We start from the raw sequence: 19,396 nt of genomic DNA, 5'->3' as shown, positions 1-19,396 counted from the left end.
CGATAGTGGTGATCCTTGAGGTACTCCATAGGCTGCTTTCCACAGTGGTGATATGTTTGAAATTGATTTTATTTTGTATGTACTGGTGGTTAGAAAACCCTTGATCCAGTTAGATATATTTCCAACAATCCCGAAGTGGTCTGGGAGTCTTAGTAGTATATTATGGTTTACCATGTCAAATGCACTCGACATGGGAAGAAGGGTGCCTAGGGAAACCATCCTGAACTTTTCTCGGACTAGAAATTTGTTCAGGGCTCTTAGGTCTAGGATGGGACATATCCCCCATTTTCTTTTGCACAAGGAAGTACCTGGAATAGAATCCCAGCCCTTCTTCCCCTGGCAGAGTGGGTTTGACCACTTGGGCCTGTAGAAGGGCAAAGAGCTCCTTTGCAAGTACCTGCTTGTGCTGGGAGCTGAAGGACTGAGCTCCTGGAGGGCAATTTGGAGGCTTGGATTCCAGATTGAGGGTGTATCCTAAACGGACAATTTGAAGAACCCACCGGTCGGAGGATATAAGAGGCCACATTTGGTGAAAAAACATTAACCTCCCCCCAACAGGCAAGTCGTCTGGTACGGACACGTTTTCTGAGGCTATGCTGAACTGGAGCCAGTCAAAAGCCTGTCCCTTGCTTTTGCTGGGGAGCCGCAGTGGCCTTAAACGTACACTGTTGACCTACGCCTAGCATAGGAATAGGGAGCACTCCTTTTCCCTCCAAAAACCCTCCTAGATGAGGAGGTAGTAGCAGAAGACGCCCGGCGGGAGAGAGAATCCATAGCATGATTGTGCTTCTTGAGCTGGTCAACCAGATCCTCTACTTTCTCACCAAAAGGGTTATCTCCCCGGCAAGGAACATCCGCCATCCACTGCTGGACCGAATGATTCAGGTCAGGGACACACAGCCATGAGAGTCCGCGCATCACTATACCTTGGGCAATGATCCTGGATGTTACATCAAAAGTGTCGAACGTACCCCTGGTCAGGAATTTTCAGCACGCCTTCTGCTGCCTGACCACCTGGCAAAAAGGCTCGGCCTGCTCCGGAGGGAGCGCATCAACCAAGCTAGACAGTTGCCTCACCGAGTTCCGTAAGTGGATGCTCATAAAGAGCTGGTATATCTGGATTTGGCAGCGAGCATAGCAGCCTGATACGCCTTCCTCCCAAAAGAGTCCAAGGTTCTAGATTCTCTGTCTGGGGGCACCGAGGCATAGTCCCTAGAGCTCTTGGCTCTTCTGAGGGTGGAGTCCACCACCATGGAATTGTGAGGTAGCTGAGACCTCATCAATCCAGGTTCACCATGGATCTGATATTGAGATTCAGCTTTTTTTGGTATCACGGGATTAGACAGAGGGAACAACCAGTTTCGCATAAGGACTTCCTTCAGTACACTATGCAAAGCAGCCACTCTAGGTGGAGAAGGATAATCCAGGACCCTGATCATCTCAGCCCTGGGTTCATCCTCAACGGATAGACGCAGCCATTTCCCGGACAAAGGAGGTAAAGGACAGACTCTCCGGTGGAGAAAGTCTCCTTTCTGGTGGAGGGGAAGGTTCAGATGGAATCCCATAGGACTTGTCAGAAGAAAAGTACCTGGGATCTTCCTCTTCTTCCCAAGAATGTTCATTTTCAGTATCGGACAAGACATCCCTCAGAGCAGTCTGAAACTGAGCCTGTCTCGGCGCCGAGGAACAAAGTCCTTGATGGCGGTGCCGAGAAGTTGAAGCCCACCTGGACTGTGGTCAAGCTTCCTCCACCGACGTCGAAGGGGAGTTGACCTTGGTGGCAGCCGACACCGATGTCACAGGCAGCACCAAGGTCGGGGGCCTCACCACAGGCGAAGGGCCAGATGCTGCTGCAGCAGACGGTACGGGAGGCGCAAGCACCCCCGACACCGAAGCAGACTGGTGCAGCAAACCTTCCAGAAGCTGTGGAAGCAGGGCCTTGATGCACTCGTCGAGAGCCGCCGTCAGACAAGGCTGCGGGGTCGGTAAAGGAGCTGGTGGCAGAACCTGTCAAGGCTCGGGAGCAGGTACCAGGATGCCAGAAGACCAACGCATCAGCACATCCTGAATAGAGGGGGAGCAATCCTCTCGGTGCTGACGCTTCTTGGATGCCGATTCCCTCAACGCCCCGGAGCTCCCAGCACCGTGTGTCAAAGGAGAATGATGACAGTGCTTCTTCGCCTTCGCTTGACACCCGTCGAGCCTCCTCGGTACAGATGAGGACGCGGAATCCTCACACCTCCTCGGGGCCGGGTCCGACTAAGGTTGGTCCCGGGGGGCCTGCAAAACAGGAGGCCTCGAAGCAGGTGGAGACCCACTCGATACCTCACTGCTCCCAGCGCGAATTGGTCTTTCAGCAGCCATTACCTCCGCTCCCGACATTGATGCTTCCCTCGATGTCGACGCCGCCGACCTCAGTACTGATGTCGACATCGAAGGACCGGACCGAGCCCCAAAAAGCTTTTCTCGTTGGGCTTCGAGACGCTTGGGTCCATTTCTTCATACGAAGACACAGACTGCAAGCGGCTGGGCTATGGTCGGGCCAAAGGCACTGGATACACCAGGCGTGGGTATTGGTACCTCAGATGGTCCGGTGGCACCGCGTACAATGTTTGAAGCCGCTGGGTGTCTTCGATGACATGGACGGAAAAACGGCTTGGCGAAATCAAAAGACGCGACTGTGCCTGATAAAAGAAAAAAGGGGCACATAAATAAGGGAATAACCCGGCCGCAACGAAAATAAAGGAAACTTGAAAGGGGACAAAACTAAAAGTACATTACGGGAACTTGTTAACTTTTTTTTTTAAGACAATAATAATAAAATAAAGAAAAAAATGAGGAGAAAAAAGCAAAAACTCAAAGACTCTTTCCTGGGCCTGAGAGGAGCGCAGAAAAAAAACCTATCGCACCTCAACGCGGAGAAAAGAAAACTGAGGGAACGCGCTCAAGCGACAGGTGGGAAATCAGTCCGCACATGCGCGGTGCACGCTGCACACGTGCCAGAAGAGTCTGGCAAAACTTTTTTTATATTTTGCTTGCAAAATGTTAATTCCTGGGCATCCTGCTTGTCCTCGGAGAATATTATATCACAAAGCTTTTATTATACGTCGGGGTCCACAGTTGGTTTCTCCTTCTGATCCATCATCTCTGCCATATTGATTATGCTCTGACCTTCTTTTCCCCACTCATTTATTAGGAATGAAACTTCCTAAAAATGTGCTCTTAATCCAATTATTAAAACCACATATACACTTCTTGGTTACTTTGATAGACATTTGCCTGTACCATGGTCGCATCCTGTACACCATGGTCGTAATCCTTATTTATATCTATTTGGAATATAATTCACTGATCCTTATAGCTAAAAAAACAAATTTCCTGGTCTCAATGGCAACACATGGGTATATGGAACATTGGTGCCTTTATCAACTCTCAATCATACATGGCCTTTTTCTGAAATGCAAACTAAATTTTCACTTCATGAGTCTCAATATTGCTAATGGCTGCAATTAAGATCTGTTCTTAAGAACAGTTTCCCTAATGCTCCTGATCTATCGGAATATATCACACTATTGCTTTATGCTTTATACTGGTCATGCAGCTTCCTATATTTATAGATTTCTCAAATATAAGCTGTCTCCCAAGGACACTGGTTTGCATAGATCCTGGGAGGATAATATAATATACCATATATTTGAAAATGACTGGCTTTTTAAATGTTTTTAAAAGTTTCAAATCGTCATCAATAGTACAATCTATGTATTTCATCACTCATAGATCTTTTTGGACCCCACTCAAATCCCAAGCTATTAACCCATCTAGTACCAACAGCTGTTGGTCTTGTAAGCAAATTCCTGGTACCTTTAAACATATATTATTTGACTGCTTGCATATCAGGAATTATTGGAATGATGTATGGCATACTATCTTGTGTTTATTTAAAGCACCTAATTTAATTAGTTATAAATATTTGCATCTGAAAGATGTTTGCTTTATGACAGTATTGAACAAATCTGATTGTTTACTCTTACATTCAATGATCGCATTGGTCCTAAAAACTGTTTTTCCTTGGAAGTCCCTGTCTCAAGCAACATATAAGAATTGGTGGAACCTTATCTATGCTACTTAGATTCAAAACTTACCTTTCCAAAACGATGAAGAATTATGTTAATTGCACTAAGAAATGGTCTAATTTGATTTCCTTTCTTGATAACTCTTAATATTCACCTTTCCATGCACTTTGCTCTCATATTTCTACTTGTATATTGTCCTCTTGTTCTTTTGTTATATATTGTATGTTTGCTAAATTCATTAATAAAAATTCTGAGACTAAAACAAAAAAACAAAAAAAAGAATTTACCTTGAGCCAGTAGGAAGTGGAGCTGTGGTTCAACTGTGGCTGTAGTCTTCCTGTACCATGCTGCTCTTCCAGAGAGCCGTCAGCACAGCACTAAAATCCTATGCTGTTCTCAGAAGACTGAGAACAGTGAAGGACTGAGCACCACACGAAGAGCTGCAGCACCAACTGCATTTGAACCACAGAGAGCTGTGCTGTGCAACAATGATTGTGTGGGGAAGATATTTTACTGAAGGTGAAAGGAACTAAGGAAAATGGGAGAGGTAGCATTTGATAAGCAGAGCATGTGAGGAAGAGGAGATGAGCTGGAGGAAACAAGCGGTAGGGGACATATGGGGGATGGGAGAGCTGGGGAAGTGCGGAAGGAAACAGGGGCATATGTGTGAGAAGGAAAGAGTGGGCACAACAGATAAGGAGACTGTGGAAAGACGTGAACTGGCGGAGATGAGTGCAGGGGATGTGTGTGTGTGGAGGGATGAGCAAGGAAGAGTAAAGGGACACGAAGAGTAGCAGATGAGTGGGTATGGAGAAGGGAAAAACTAGGGGCAAAAGAGGGCAAGTGGATGTGTGGAAGGCAGGATGAGGTAAGGGAATGAGTGTAGGAGGAAATAACCTGGGAAGAGACTGGATACGAGGGGAATGTGGTGTGGGGTGAAGAGCTAAAGAGTAGTAGGATGAACATGGGGGTAGGGGGAGAAGATGAACAGAGAGAATGTTGAAAAGAGTTGGGGTTGGAGAGAATATTGAAGGGGGATGATCTAAGGTAGGGGAACAGATTCCCTCATTCCCTAATGGCACTCAAAATTAGGCACACAATTGGGCACGCAGTTACAGAACAGACTCTTAAATTATTGCCTAACTAGTAAAAAAAGCCCCGTTTCTGATGCAAATGAAACGGGGGCTAGCAAGGTTTTCTTCAGTGTGCGCATGTGGGAGTGTCCCTGCCCTCTGCCCTCTCTCTCTCTCCCCCTCCCAGTCCAGTCCTTCAGTGTTACGTTTCCTGCTGTGCTGTGTTTGTATTACCAAAAGAGTGAGGGCGTCTCTCTCCCCTCCCCCCTCTGAGTCCTTCACTGTTACAGAGAGAGGGATTTCGTGCTGTGCTGTTTTCCTTCACTCATGGGGAAACCGGATATCTCTGGCGCTTCACACTTCCGGCTGGAGGCTTCATAGAACGTTGGGGTTGCCTTTTATATATATAGATTTGCTCTAAATTGGAACTTAGTAAGTGCCAAGTAGCAATAAGTGGCCTTAAGTGCTAATTGGAGCTAATTAGTATATGTGTAACTGCTTTACACCCCTATTCTATAAAACACTGCTCCTGGATGTGGACCTGGGAGGGGCATAGGTGGGTCATAAACATGCCAAGCAATTAGGCATGGTGTTCTAGAATAAATAAATACTGCCATTTACGTACTTAGGTATGAACATTTACACCAGCCTTTGCTTGGTACAAATGCTCACGCCTAAAGTTAGGTGTGAAAATGTGGATTTAAGCTAGTATTCTATAACAGCAGTTATGTGCTATTATAGAATTTGCACTTAATACCCATCATTTTGGTGCCATTTATTGAATCTGCCCCAAATGGCATGTACATGCACAAGTGAGTGGAATACAAGAACTGCAGGTAACACTGAATTTTTTTCAACTGCTGACTTTTATGGTAAAAACTATGAACACTACCGCGATACTGCAAGAAGTCTGTACTGTCTGCAGCTCAGAGCTCCCCTTGTACTTGGTGGATTGCTGCAATAAAAACTGCTGAAAGCCAGAATACCTAGCTATGGAGCACTATTACTGTATTGAAGAAAACCTGAACAAAATTTTAAATTTGCCATCTGAGCAAAACTTCTAAACAGAGAACTTCTAAGTTAATTATTATTCAAAGACAATGATTATACTCTAGAATTTTAATAAATATATTATGCAGAATTTTAAAATATTAGGTACAGCATTCTTAATCTGTGTTTTTCAACAAAAGTCCCCCAGGAGTAACAGTAGGTGGAAAAGAGAGTGGAGGGAGAGGAGAAGTGGGTTTGGGAGGCTGTCAAAGCCCTGCAAGAGGGTAAGACTAAGACTTTCGATAGCTGTTGTCAGACTGACATGGATTACCAATCTCAATGAGATTGTCAATTCACTAATTTTGACATGTTGTCCAGAGATTTCAGAAACACCTGCATCCATTATATTTGCAAATGCATTTCCTCTCCCAGAAACTTACAGCACTGGAGGACACTGTTGTGCAGTGTCCCAACACTACTACTACTACTAACAACATTTGTATAGCGCTACCAGCTGCACACAGCGCTGAACACTTGACATAGAGAGACAGTCCCTGCTCAAAGAGCTTACAATCTAAGTAAAACAGACAGACAAAACATTACGGGCAAGGGAATTACAGGGTAAAGAGGAACAGGGAAGGAGGAGAGCAAATGAGTAACGGCTAGGGGCCAAAGGCAGTAGTGGAAAGGTGAACAGCAGGCAAGGAGGATGCAATGGTATGGTTTTGCTTGGTTTGTGCAGCATGTGTCAATGAAGTTAGTCACAGATGTCTAGCAAGGAGTTTTTTTTTTTGATGGCATGAACTCTTCTGCTGACTCCTTGTCAAATTTATATGGGGTCTTCAAATCTGGTGTGCTATGTGGCTCTGTGGTGCGGATTCAGGAACCAGAAGCTAACTGCTCTTCTCTTCATGTCATTCCTGTTGTTATACCAAATATTCTCAGCCATCCTAAAAATAGTTTTGAGTCCCATGCTGACAGGGCCCTTCCTCTAACTTGCTCTATTGTTTCTCCTTATCTCCTGCCTTGCTCCAATCTCACTGTTTTGCCTGTCTTGTGCCTGATGAGGCACCTTTACCCTTGTTTTAGCCTCAGAATTTTTATTAATGAATTTAATTGATGGTCCTGGGTGACATTCATAAGCTACTGGCTTATGCTGCCAGGGATTTCTAAATATGCTATTTTGCAGCCAAGGACATTCATATATAATTTAACAAGTAGGATTTCTGTAATTACCTCGATCAAGCTTGAACAAGTTCAGACCTTGAGGGCTACAACCAGGCTTGGTTTTCAGGCTATCCTTAATGATATATGCATGAGAAGGATTTGCATACAGATGAGGTAGGGGGCATGCAACTTTCTCATGTATATGAAACCTGAAAACCTGGCCTATTTGTCACCCTCAAGGAATGAACTTGTTCAAGCCTGATCCAGATTGTATTCCACGATTTTGTCGCTGCTCTTGATTATTCTTGAGCATCTTCAAGCATGCCCTTTGCATATCCTGCTCTTATATTGTTGGTCAATGCTGTGGGATGCCCAGTTGGCTCCTTCCACAAACTTCTCCCCTCCCCATCTTCCACTTTTATCTTCTTGTGCTTTAATACTTAATTTTGCCTTCCGTTTTTTAATTCTGAGCTGGCAACCCTGCTGCTCCACTGCCTCATCTACTGCTTTCCCCTGTAATGTACAGCATGACCTGCATTCCATTATCCTGGTTGACAACGATCACTTCAGCATTCAATTTCTTAAGGATGCTCTCAGCCATCATATTTCCCAGATACTGAGATTTTCTCTTGCTTCTTCTATGGTACCTGCTCTCAACTGTCTTCTATTGCTGACCTTTGTATAGATTCTGCCGAACTAAATCTGAAACCTCTGAGAAAGGGAAACATTATAGCACAGTTTTCAAAGTTAGGGTTGCCTCTGAATATTAGGTTGCAATATACCACAGACTGAGTTATGGACCTGTTCCTGTGGAGGAAGCACAACGCAACATCATCAACTTTCAGCTACATTTAAATCTCACAGAGTTTGAGCTGCGTTATAACCATGCTTCTGCTCTATTCCTGCAATGATCACTGACCGATATAAAAGTACTGACACTGCATGGCTCAAGTGGCAGTCCTGCACTGACACAGGAGTTCAAACTAGCATCAAAGAGGATTAATAATATGGGATGGAGAACTTGGGGTAAATATGTTTAATACCACCAATAAAATAAAGAAATAAAAGGAAGAAGGAGAAAGTTTGGAGAAAGACCACTGTGAACAAAAGAGGGAGAAATGAAGAGACATAAGTGATCCAGACCAGAAAGAGAACAGGAAACAAAGGCCCAACCTGCCATAAACAAAGTCCCAATCCCCACACAACAGCAACATTTAAGTTTAGGATCCATTATTATAGAGTTCTGGAAAGAGCTGTCGCTAATGACTAGGTTATGCAATAATGCTGTGAATGAAGTTATCAGAGTACTAGGGCCCTACCTTGATTCTGAAAAACTGTTGGCCCCTCTCCCCAAAACAAAGGGTTATGCATTTGATGTACCGCCTAAGGTACAACCATAGCATTTTATATATTATATACAGGTGCTTTCTCTGTCCCTAGTGGGCTCACAACTTAGTTTTGTTTATACCAAAAAGTAAAACTCTAACTGAAATTACATCGTAACAAAGAAGACTTGTCATGCAATATGCTATAGTTACGCAATAAAACTGGAACATAAATAAAGTAGTATAATCACAGTCTACATAAAGAGAGACTTTAAAATATTAAGACGAGACTTGTGTGTGTGGAGGGAGAGTAGGAGAATTTAGTTTGTGTCTTTTTGGTTGTAATTTAAGGAGAGTTACATTCATAACATAAGCATAAGCACCGCTATACTGGGACAGACCGAAGGACCATCAAGCCTAGCATCTTGTTTCCAACAGTGGCAAATCCAGGTCACAAGTAACAGTAAAACAGATTTTATGCTGCTTAGAAATAAGCAGTGGATTTTCCCGAAGTCCATCTTAATAATGGCTTATGGACTTTTCTTTTAGGAAATTATCCAAACCTTTTTTAAGGAGGAGTGGCCTAGTGGTTAGGGTGGTGGACTTTGGTCCTGGGGAACTGAGGAACTGAGTTCGATTCCCGCCATAGGCAGCTCCTTGTGACTCTGGGCAAGTCACTTAACCCTCCATTGCCCGCCGCATTGAGCCTGCCATGAGTGGGAAAGCGCGGGGTACAAATGTAACAAAAATAAAATAAATAAATAAAATAAACCCTAAGATAACTGCTTTTACCACATTCTCTGGCAATGAGTTCCAGTATTTAATTACTCATTCAGTGAAGAAATATTGTCTCTGATTTGTTTTAAAATTACTACTTAGTTTCTGTGTGTGCCCCCTAGTCCTAGTATTTTTGCAAAGAGATTCATATGTACCTGTTCCAATTCACTCAGTATTTTATAGACCTCTACCATCTCTCCCCTCAGCTGAAGAGCCCTAGCCGCTTTAGCCTTTTCTCATAGGAGAGTCATCCCATTCCCTTTATCATTTTTGTTGCCCTTTTCTAATTCCACTATATCTTTTTTGAGATGTGGTGACCAGAACTGCACACAATATTCAAGGTGCAGTTGCACCATGGAACGATACAAAGGCATAATAACATTCAGGTACAATAAAGGAGCCCCAATAATATAAAAAATATCATATACTAAACAGTCTGACATACACACACCAGGTCCTGGAAGACAAAGTGGTGAGTGATTCCATTGCACAAATGGTCAATGTGATAGCTGGGCTATATAGGAGCAGGTAAAAAGAAAGTGGAGTAAAGGTCCCCAAATAGTTATGAACAAAGATACCTACTGTCATAAATAGTTGAAATCAGTTCCGATTGAGGTGAAAGTTTGAAGGACAAAAAGGAAACTATCAAATTAAAAGTAAAATCCCCTAAGTATGTTCAGTTTCCTCTCCATCTTAAGTCTTTAAGTTAAGAAAGGAGATGAGGAAGTACAGTAAGGGTAAGGCTGACCTCAGTGGTGAATAAATGAATGAAAATGCTGCTAACACAGAGGATAGTGCAGTTTTAAGATCCAATGGATTAAAGGATACATAGTAACATAGTAGATGACGGCAGAAAAAGACCTGCATGGTCCATCCAGTCTGCCCAAGATAAACTCATATGTGTATATCTTACCTTGAATTTGTACCTGTCTTTTTCAGGGCACAGACCGTATAAGTCTGCCCAGCAGTATTTCCCACCTCTCAACCACCAGTCCCGCCTCCCATCACCGGCTCTGGTACAGACCGTATAAGTCTGCCCTCCCCTATCCTAGCCTCCCAACCACCAACCCCTCTTCCCCCCACCTGCTCTGAAACAGCATTGGTTTTACTAGAGTTAAGTCTTGATCTGATCAATTTCTTTGACTGGGTTATCACAGAGTTTAATCATTTTGCGGGGGGGGTGGGGGGTGGAGACAGCAATAGATGTGGTATACTTGGATTTCAGCAAAGCCTTTCAACATTATTCACACTGGTGACTCAAATAAAATGAAAGCTGTTGGTATGGGCCCTAAAGTAAGTGACTGGGTTAGAAACTGGTCAAGCAAGAGGCAACAGAGTAGTCATAAATGGAGTTCACTTTAAGGATAAGACCATTAATTACTGGTGTACCACATGGATCATTTTTTTATCTTATTCTTTTTAACATTTTGTAAGCAATACTGCAAAGGGCTGTCAGGAAAGGTTTGCCTCTTTGTGGATTATACCAAAATCTGCAATAATAGACAGACATTCTGCAAGATCGGGATAACATGAGGAGGGATCTAGCAAAGCTTGAAAAATGGGTTAGAATTTGGCCACTAACATTTAATACTAAAAATTGCTAAACAATGCAGGGTCATTCATTTGGGCTGCAAAGAATGGTACAGTATAGGGAGCAAAGTATTTCTGTGCACAAAAGCGCAGGTCCTGGGGTGATCTTATGGTAACCAAATAGATTTAAAAGGTGATGGTGTTGGGAAGGGGGGCTCATAGAGAGAAGGGTAAAGGGAGAAAATGTGGTTGTTGGACATTGTTAAACTGTTTATTTGTTGGGAAAGTATAGGAGAGAGAGAGGGGGGGAGGGGAGAGAGAGAGAGACAGGGAGAGGGGGGGGAGAGAGAGAGAGAAGGAGGAGTGGCCTAGTGGTTAGGGTGGTGGACTTTGGTCCTGAGTTCAATTCCCACTTCAGGCACAGGCAGCTCCTTGTGACTCTGGGCAAGTCACTTAACCCTCCATTGCCCCATGTAAGCCGCATTGAACCTGCCATGAGTGGGAAAGCGCGGGGTACAAATGTAACAAAAAAAAAAAAAAAACAGCCATAAAGAAAAGAAAATGATAGTGCCTTTGTATAAAGTCTCATTTGAAGTACTGTGTCTGCATTTTCCAAAGGATATAAACAGGATGGAGTCGGTCCAAAAGGGTGGCTAATGAAATGGCCGGTGATCTTCATAATAAAGTAAATGGAGACCAACAAATATCTCAACATGTATACTCTGACAAAAAAGCAAGAGAAGGGAGATATTTACATACATCTGCAGGGAGCTGTACTGTGCCTAGAGAAAATGTTTCAAAATTCCCTGTTTCAAATTCCAATACTGGCTGGCAATTAGGTGGGCTAACTAGAAATATCAAACATATAAACGGCGAGTGACCGAACTCACTCGCAAAATGCGCAGTAAAGACCCTCTCTATCCCGCCCCCGCGTCAATACGTGATGACGGGGGTGGGACAGAGAGGGTCTCTACTGCGCAAGGGGAGGGACGAAACCGCCGTCGCTACCGCTTCCCCCCCCCCCAGGTCGCCGCCACCACTCCCCCCACCCGGAGTCGCCGCCGCCACCCACCCTCCACCCGGGCCAGGCGCTCGCTCCGCTATAGAAACAGCGTCAACGCTGTATCCGGGGTGACTCCAGTTCCACCCCGATCTTCCCAGGGCCCTCGCTCCAAGTGCACAGAGTTTCCAGGTGCTTTTTGGCTAGGATCAGGCGACCCTCAGGGGGAGGAATGCTGGCTTCGGCCTAACCCCTGGTAAGCCTTTCCTCAGCTGAGAGGTGCCCAGCTCTACCACCGGCTGCCTTTCAGGTGCTGTGGAGGACTTGAAGCTCATCTGCATATCCTTACAGCCTTCTCCGGGGTGACACCCAGGTCCACTCCGATCCACTCAGGGCCTCCGCTCTAGGTGCCACACACCTAATGGCGTGCGGGGCATTTTTCTCTTTACATCTAATCTTCTTCCCAGTTGCTAAAGTACCTCAGTCATTTATGGCCCCTATTCACATTCTCTTCCTAGCCCTAGCCCTGTCCCTTCCTAATCTTTTCCCTCACCCCCTACCTCTCTCTGCTACAGGAACTCACTGCCCATCCATCAACTTCATCACCTCACCTTCTCTCCTACCCTCTTCCTCCCTCTTGGCTTTTAATCTCCGCCTCTTTCTTCCGTCCATTTTGCCTTCCCAATTCCACCTAAATACCTCTCGCCTTCGACGCCTTCGTGGCCACACCTCTCCTACTCTCCTCCGCTCTCTTTTACTCCTTCTCTTACTCTCAGCCGGTGACATCAATCCCAATCCTGGCCCCCCTCACCAACTATTATCCCAACTCTACAGATCTCACCACGACCTCTCTAACCTCATCTCTATTTCTCTACTCCCCTCCTCTTCTCTGCCCTTCTCTTGCGCCCTATGGAATGCCCGCTCTATCTGTAACAAACTCGCCTATATCCAGGACCTCTTTATCTCGCGTCACCTCCATCTGCTCGCCATAACAGAAACCTGGCTCTGCCCTGATGACTCTGCTTCAGTCGCAGCCCTGTGCCATGGCAGTTATCTATTTTCACATACTCCTCGCCCTGCTGGCCGTGGGGGCGGTGATGGACTACTTCTCTCTCCCTCCTCCAGATTTCAACCCCTTCTTCCACCTCAATCTCACTGTTTTTCCTCCTTTGAAGTCCACTCTATCCGCCTTTTCTCTCCTCTGCCTCTTTGAATAGCAGTCATTTATCGTCCCCCTGATAAGTCCCTTTCATCCTCTCTCAGTGACTTTGACGCCTGGCTTGCCTTCTTCCATGATCCTTCCTCCCCCTCTCTCATCCTTGGTGACTTTAATATTCCTGCTAATGATCCTTCCAACTCTTATATTTCCAAGTTTCTCGCGTTAACATCCTCCTTAATCTCCAACTATGCTCCACCTCCCCCACTCATCAAAATGGTCACTGTCTTGATCTCATCTTCTCCTCCTCCAACTGTTCACCCTCTAGTTTACTTGCCTCTGATCTTCCCTCCTCTGATCACCACCTTATAACTTTCACACTTAAATCTCCTCCCTCCCAGGCCCGTCCTATCTTATCTAATTTATCTAGGAATCTTCACGATATTGACCCTTCATCTCTATCCTCCCATGTTTCAAACCTCCTCTCTACTGTGGCACCATCCACGTCTGTCAACGAGGCTGTTTCTTCTTACAACAATACTCTATCCTCTGCCTTAGACACTCTTGCACCTTTGATGACCCACCCTGTAAGGCGTACAAAACCCCAACCTGGGCTGACTTCTAATATCCGCTACCTACGTTCCTGTACCCGCTCCGCCGAATGCCTCTGGCGGAAATCTCAGACCCTTGCTGATTTCTTACACTTTAAGTTCATGCTGACCTCCTTCCAATCTGCTCTTTTACGTGCCAAACAGGATTATTATATCCAACTGACCAACTCTCTTGGCTCTAATCCTCGACTTCTCTTCACCACATTGAACTCTCCTCAAGGTGCCCCCTCCCCCAACTCCCCCTTCATTATCTCCTCAGACCCTTGCTGAATTCTTTCACAACAAGGTTCAAAAGATAAATCTTGCTTTCTCTACCTCACCACCTCTCCCTCCACTAGTCCGTTCCCCTCTCTCTCCTTCCCCTCATTCCCTTTCCTCCTTTCTGGAAGTTACAATTGAGGAAACTACACTTCTCCTTTCTTCCTCAAAATGTACCACCTGTTCCTCTGATCCCATTCCCACCCACCTTCTTAATGCCATCTCTCCTGCTCTTATTCCTTTTATCTGTCACATTCTCAACCTCTCACTTTCCACTGCGACTGTCCCTGCTGCCTTTAAACATGCTGTGGTCACACCTCTCCTTAAGAAGCCTTCACTCGACCCTACTTGTCCCTCTAATTACCGACCCATCTCCCTCCTTCCTTTTCTCTCCAAATTACTTGAGTGTGCTGTTCACCGCCGCTGCCTTGAGTTTCTCTCCTCACATGCTATTCTTGACCCACTACAATCTGGTTTTCGCCCTCTCCACTCAACCGAAACTGCGCTTACTAAAGTCTCCAATGACCTATTATTACTGGCTAAATCCAGAGGTCAATATTACATCCTCATTCTTCTTGATCTTTCCGCTGCTTTTGACACTGTCAATCACAGCATACTTCTCGATACCCTGTCCTCACTTGGATTCCAGGGCTCTGTCCTTTCCTGGTTCTCTTCCTACCTCTCCCTCCGCACCTTTAGTGTTCACTCTGGTGGATCCTCTTCTACTTCTATCCCTCTGCCTGTGGGCGTACCTCAGGGTTCTGTTCTTGGTCCCCTCCTCTTTTCTATCTACACTTCTTCCCTTGGTTCATTAATCTCATCCCATGGCTTTTCCTACCATCTCTATGCTGATGACTCCCAAATCTACCTTTCTACCCCTGATATCTCACCTTGCATCCAAACCAAAGTTTCAGCGTGCTTGTCTGACATTGCTGTCTGGATGTCTCAACATCACCTGAAATTAAATATGACCAAAACCAAGCTTCTCATTTTCCCCCCCAAACCCACCTCCCCACTCCCCCCGTTTTCTATTTCTGTTGATGGCTCTCATGCTCCCTGTCTCCTCAGCTCGAAACCTTGGGGTCATCTTTGCCTCTTTTCTCTCCTTCTCTGCTCATATCCAGCAGATTGCCAAGACCTGTCGTTTCTTTCTTTACAACATCCGTAAAATCCACCCCTTTCTTTCCAAGCACTCTACCAAAACCCTCATCCACACCCTTGTCACCTCTCGTTTAAACTACTGCAATCTGCTTCTTGCTGGCCTCCCACTTAGTCACCTCTCCCCTCTCCAATCGGTTCAAAACTCTGCTGCCCGTCTCGTCTTCCGCCAGGGTCGCTTTACTCATACTAACCCTCTCCTCAAGACCCTTCACTGGCTCCCTATCCGTTTTCGCATCCTGTTCAAACTTCTTCTACTAACCTATAAATGTACTCACTCTGCTGCTCCCCAGTATCTATCCACACTCGTCCTTCCCTACACCCCTTCCCGTGCACTCCGCTCCATGGATAAATCCTTCTTATCTGTTCCCTTCTCCACTACTGCCAACTCCAGACTTCGCGCCTTCTGTCTCGCTGCACCCTACGCCTGGAATAAACTTCCTGAGCCCCTACGTCTTGCCCCATCCTTGGCCACCTTTAAATCTAGACTGAAAGCCCACCTCTTTAACATTGCTTTTGACTCGTAACCACTTGTAACCACTCGCCTCCACCTACCCTCCTCTCTTCCTTCCCGTTCACATTAATTGATTTGATTACTTTATTTGTCTATTAGATTGTAAGCTCTTTGAGCAGGGACTGTCTTTCTTCTATGTTTGTGTAGCGCTTGTAGCGCTATAGAAATGCTAAATAGTAGCAGTAGTAGTAGCACACAGCTCAGCTGAGCTGCCGTCGGCCTTCCTTCCCTGCCTGTGTCCCGCCCTCGCACGAGGGCGGGACACAGGCAGAGAAGGAGGACGGCAGCTCATCTGAGCTGTATGCTGCGTTCCCGCACTGTTTCAATAGCGAAGCGAGGGCCCGGCCCGGGTGGAGGGGTGGTGGCGACTCCGGGGGGGGGGGGGCGTAGCGGTGACCTTGGAGGGGCAGCGGTGAGCTCGGCGGCGGGGGGGGGGGGGGCCTTGCAGCGGCGAGAAGGGGCCTTTCAACCCCCCCCCCCCCCGTCCTATACTAGCCCGTTTTTACGGGCTCAATGGCTAGTATACTTCTGAAAATATAATGATGTCTTGAATGATGTTAAATGCATTGAACAGAGGTTTATCTATCAATGTTTTTCTTAGCAACAGATTTGTTATTAACTATCTTAGCAACTAATAAATCTTCCCTGAAAAACCAAAGAATCAGTCTGACTCACACTTAGATAAGATTCCTTTGATTGTATAACACCTGATCTCTAGAAGAATACAAAACAGCCATACAACCTTCTCACGGCAGAAACACAGAATCCAGCTTTGGACCCAGGAAATGTCTCATGTCCCATGATGGGGCTGAAATGATTTCCTTACACAGGCTCCAGCTGATCCAACCCTCAGTCAACAAGTCCTGTGTGAGTGAGCCAACAGCTGAGGTCCAGATAAGATAGTCCAATATCCAGCAATATATATAGGTCATCTAGGTCATCTGGGTTTTGCCTTGGAGTGCAAAATGGCGACAGTATGCCTGAAGGGTCTTGGGCACTAGTGAAAGTAAAGATGACAAAAAGTACACTTAAATGTTTCTACCTATCAATACTGTGTGCAAAATGTGAGCACTGTTTAATTGGAGAAGTTGGAGATCACTGGCGTTGGTAAAACCAATCGGACGTTTTTGTTTTCACATGGAAGTTACATGAACCATGTCCTCTGCGAAGAAAGAAGGAAGGTAGATGAGGAATTCAGTGGTTTGAGGGCTGGCTGAAAATGATGGCAAATTTGATGCATCTTCCGAGTTAATTTGATACTGAGAAAGTTCCTAACATGTTTACAGCACATACACTGAAGAAAAATTGTAAACAACAGCACCTAGCATTCACTATTTTTTCTGTTCAAGATCCAGAACTCCGGGATATGTTACCCCAGCAGTTAAGATTACAGACCTCTCTTGAACACTAAGGCAGACCTAAAGACCTTTCTTTTTGCAGATGCTTTTCACCAGCATTGCTGTTCACCTCAGTTTCTGGATGCACTGGACATACGTCTTATTGGCGCAGTCATCTCCTTGTATGTATTCTCCCCTCTATCTATCCAGATTTTGTATTTCCTCCCTCTTCCCTTGCCTTTCTATTGCACTTCATTCCTCTTTAGTCTGTATGCCACTAAGATAGCTTTGTTAATGGGCAGGCAGGATAGAAAGTTTTAAATAAACTTAGAAATCAAAGAACAATGTGTATATTCATTTTTTACTGTCAAAAGTCATGCTGCCAGTGTGTAATCACAAGTCCAGAGTGCTTTGCAGCAGAATCTATGATGGTTTGGATCCTGCCTCATATGCACACAAAGTTAATCATGGAGGAGTGTAACCTGCATGGCGTGGCAGAGATGGCTCTGGCAGCCGTATTGAGCACACTAAATGAACCATGTGGGTCTTTATCTGCTGTCATATACTATGTTACCTTCATGATATAAATGCATGGGAGGTGGGTTTCCCAAAATTGATAGGATGCTCTTGAATAAGGGGATCACAGGATGAAGATGAGAGGAAATAGACAAGAGCAATCCAAGAAAACATTTCTTCATGAAAAGGTTATGTGTGGAACAACCTCCCAATGGAGACAGAGGAGGCCATTCAAGCAAGCATGGCACAAGTACAGAGAATCTCAGGTAGAGGAAGAGACTATAGAGCTTAGTAGTTGGTATGGATTGGTAGACTTAATATGCTGTATGGTTTTATCTACCATCATTTTCCATGTTTGTAAAACCATCATTAACAATGCCATCCTTCTGCTATGTGGCTAAGAGTGAACCTGCCTGTGCTCTGTGACTAATAGAAGATACTAAACAAAGAGTTCTCACCCATCCTAAATCTTCAATACATTAGCACTGCAATAATTTTACATTATTTTTTGGCTTGTAATTGAATATATTTGACCTGAAATCCCCTAGCTACTGACTTTGGAAGGATGGCCTTGCCTAATCAAGGCAGCGTCTGGTTGATGCCAAACTGTTTCCACTTTACAATGATAAGAGTAAGAAGCATACTGAAATTTTTAGACTTCCCCCATCTGTACTTTTGAATAACTTTCTTGTACCTTTCAGTTCATACAACAAAAACAGCTAGATTTCTTCTTCCAAGTATTAATATAAGCTGTGTTTGTACACAAGCAGGTTCCATTTAACCCAGTAAGGGCCTAGTTAAGACAATTTTTGTAGATTTAACTAATTTGTATTTGCCACGACAAGGGGTGCATAGATCTAAGCAATGAAGACTTGGTTTTATTCTCATTACTTTATGAATTTTCTATTCTTCCATCATTGAACGTATAGACTGTGTTGTGTAGATCATTCAGACTAATGTATTCTGAGTTGTATTTTTTAGACAGTGTTTATTTTTTTAAAGGGAAAAGCACCAGGGTTGACCACACTAATGCAGCCAATATGATTCTCACACAGAGTGGATTTGCATGAAAAGGGAAAAATTGGGGGATGTGAAAGATGTCTGGCCACAGTTATTTGTGTTGGGCTCCAAGGTTATGATTCACAAAGAATTCAAATGAAATATTTAGTCCTATATAGTAGAGTACTATAAAACAGACACAGACAGAATATGCCAATTAAAGTGGTTTACTATATAACTAATATCCAGCTGAATAAGCCAGGTTGGAAAAGAAAGAAGAAAACTGACCTAGTGATTAGTACAATGAGCTGAGCACCAAGGGGAACTGGACAAGTCACCTAACCTTCCACTGCCCCAAATTCAAAACTTCAATTGTAAGCCCACTAGGGACAGAGAAAATACCTAAAGTACCTTTATGTAATACATAAACCATTTTGGTTGCATCACAGAAAGGCAGTGTATCAAGAAACTAACATATTAACATTTGCATCTCCTCACATCCTGGGCTTATGAGAAAAATCATTAAGGATTCTCATGCAACAAACATTACTCTGGCAGAAGATCAAACATGACATAGTGGAGGGGTATGAGTGTGAAGCAAGATTTTTTTTTTTATTACCTTTGCCTGTTTCTTTCAGATTCTCACCAGGAATGGGGAAAAGGAAGGACAAGATGACTCAGCTTGTTTGGGCAACTCACCCTGTTATTACCAGGAGTGCTGGGGATTAAATGCCAAGCCAACAGCACCCAAGCAATGCCAGGAGAGAAGTGGAGCATTTACCTCTGGAACTGGGTAGCTTGCTCTTGACCTGGATTGGCTGCTGTCGGGGACAGGATGCTGGGCTCGATGGACCTTTGGTGTTTTCCCAGTATGGCATTACTTATGTAGAAGTAGACTGAGCTCCAACAGCC

The 19,396-nt window shown here is 44.7% G+C and overlaps 1 protein-coding gene across 7 annotated transcripts in view; it reads right to left on the bottom strand.

Moving 5' to 3' along the window:
* The window catches only part of NEDD4 (NEDD4 E3 ubiquitin protein ligase), a 578,822-nt gene that overhangs the window by 370,768 nt on the left and 188,658 nt on the right, over window positions 1–19,396 (bottom strand). For 3 of the 7 annotated variants that reach the window (XM_030189055.1, XM_030189068.1, XM_030189061.1), the window contains exon 2: window positions 12,431–12,445. The exons of the other annotated variants lie outside the window; for them this stretch is intronic. In XM_030189055.1, the coding sequence (XP_030044915.1) occupies window positions 12,431–12,445 (15 nt within the window). The remainder of the gene's footprint in view (window positions 1–12,430; window positions 12,446–19,396) is intronic. 7 annotated transcript variants of the gene reach the window in all.

Source organism: Microcaecilia unicolor, chromosome 1 (assembly GCF_901765095.1).
Source record: "Microcaecilia unicolor chromosome 1, aMicUni1.1, whole genome shotgun sequence".
Lineage (NCBI taxonomy): Eukaryota > Metazoa > Chordata > Amphibia > Gymnophiona > Siphonopidae > Microcaecilia > Microcaecilia unicolor.
The sequence above is the reverse complement of the archived record's forward strand: the minus strand, read 5'-3'. Positions and strand labels throughout refer to the sequence as shown.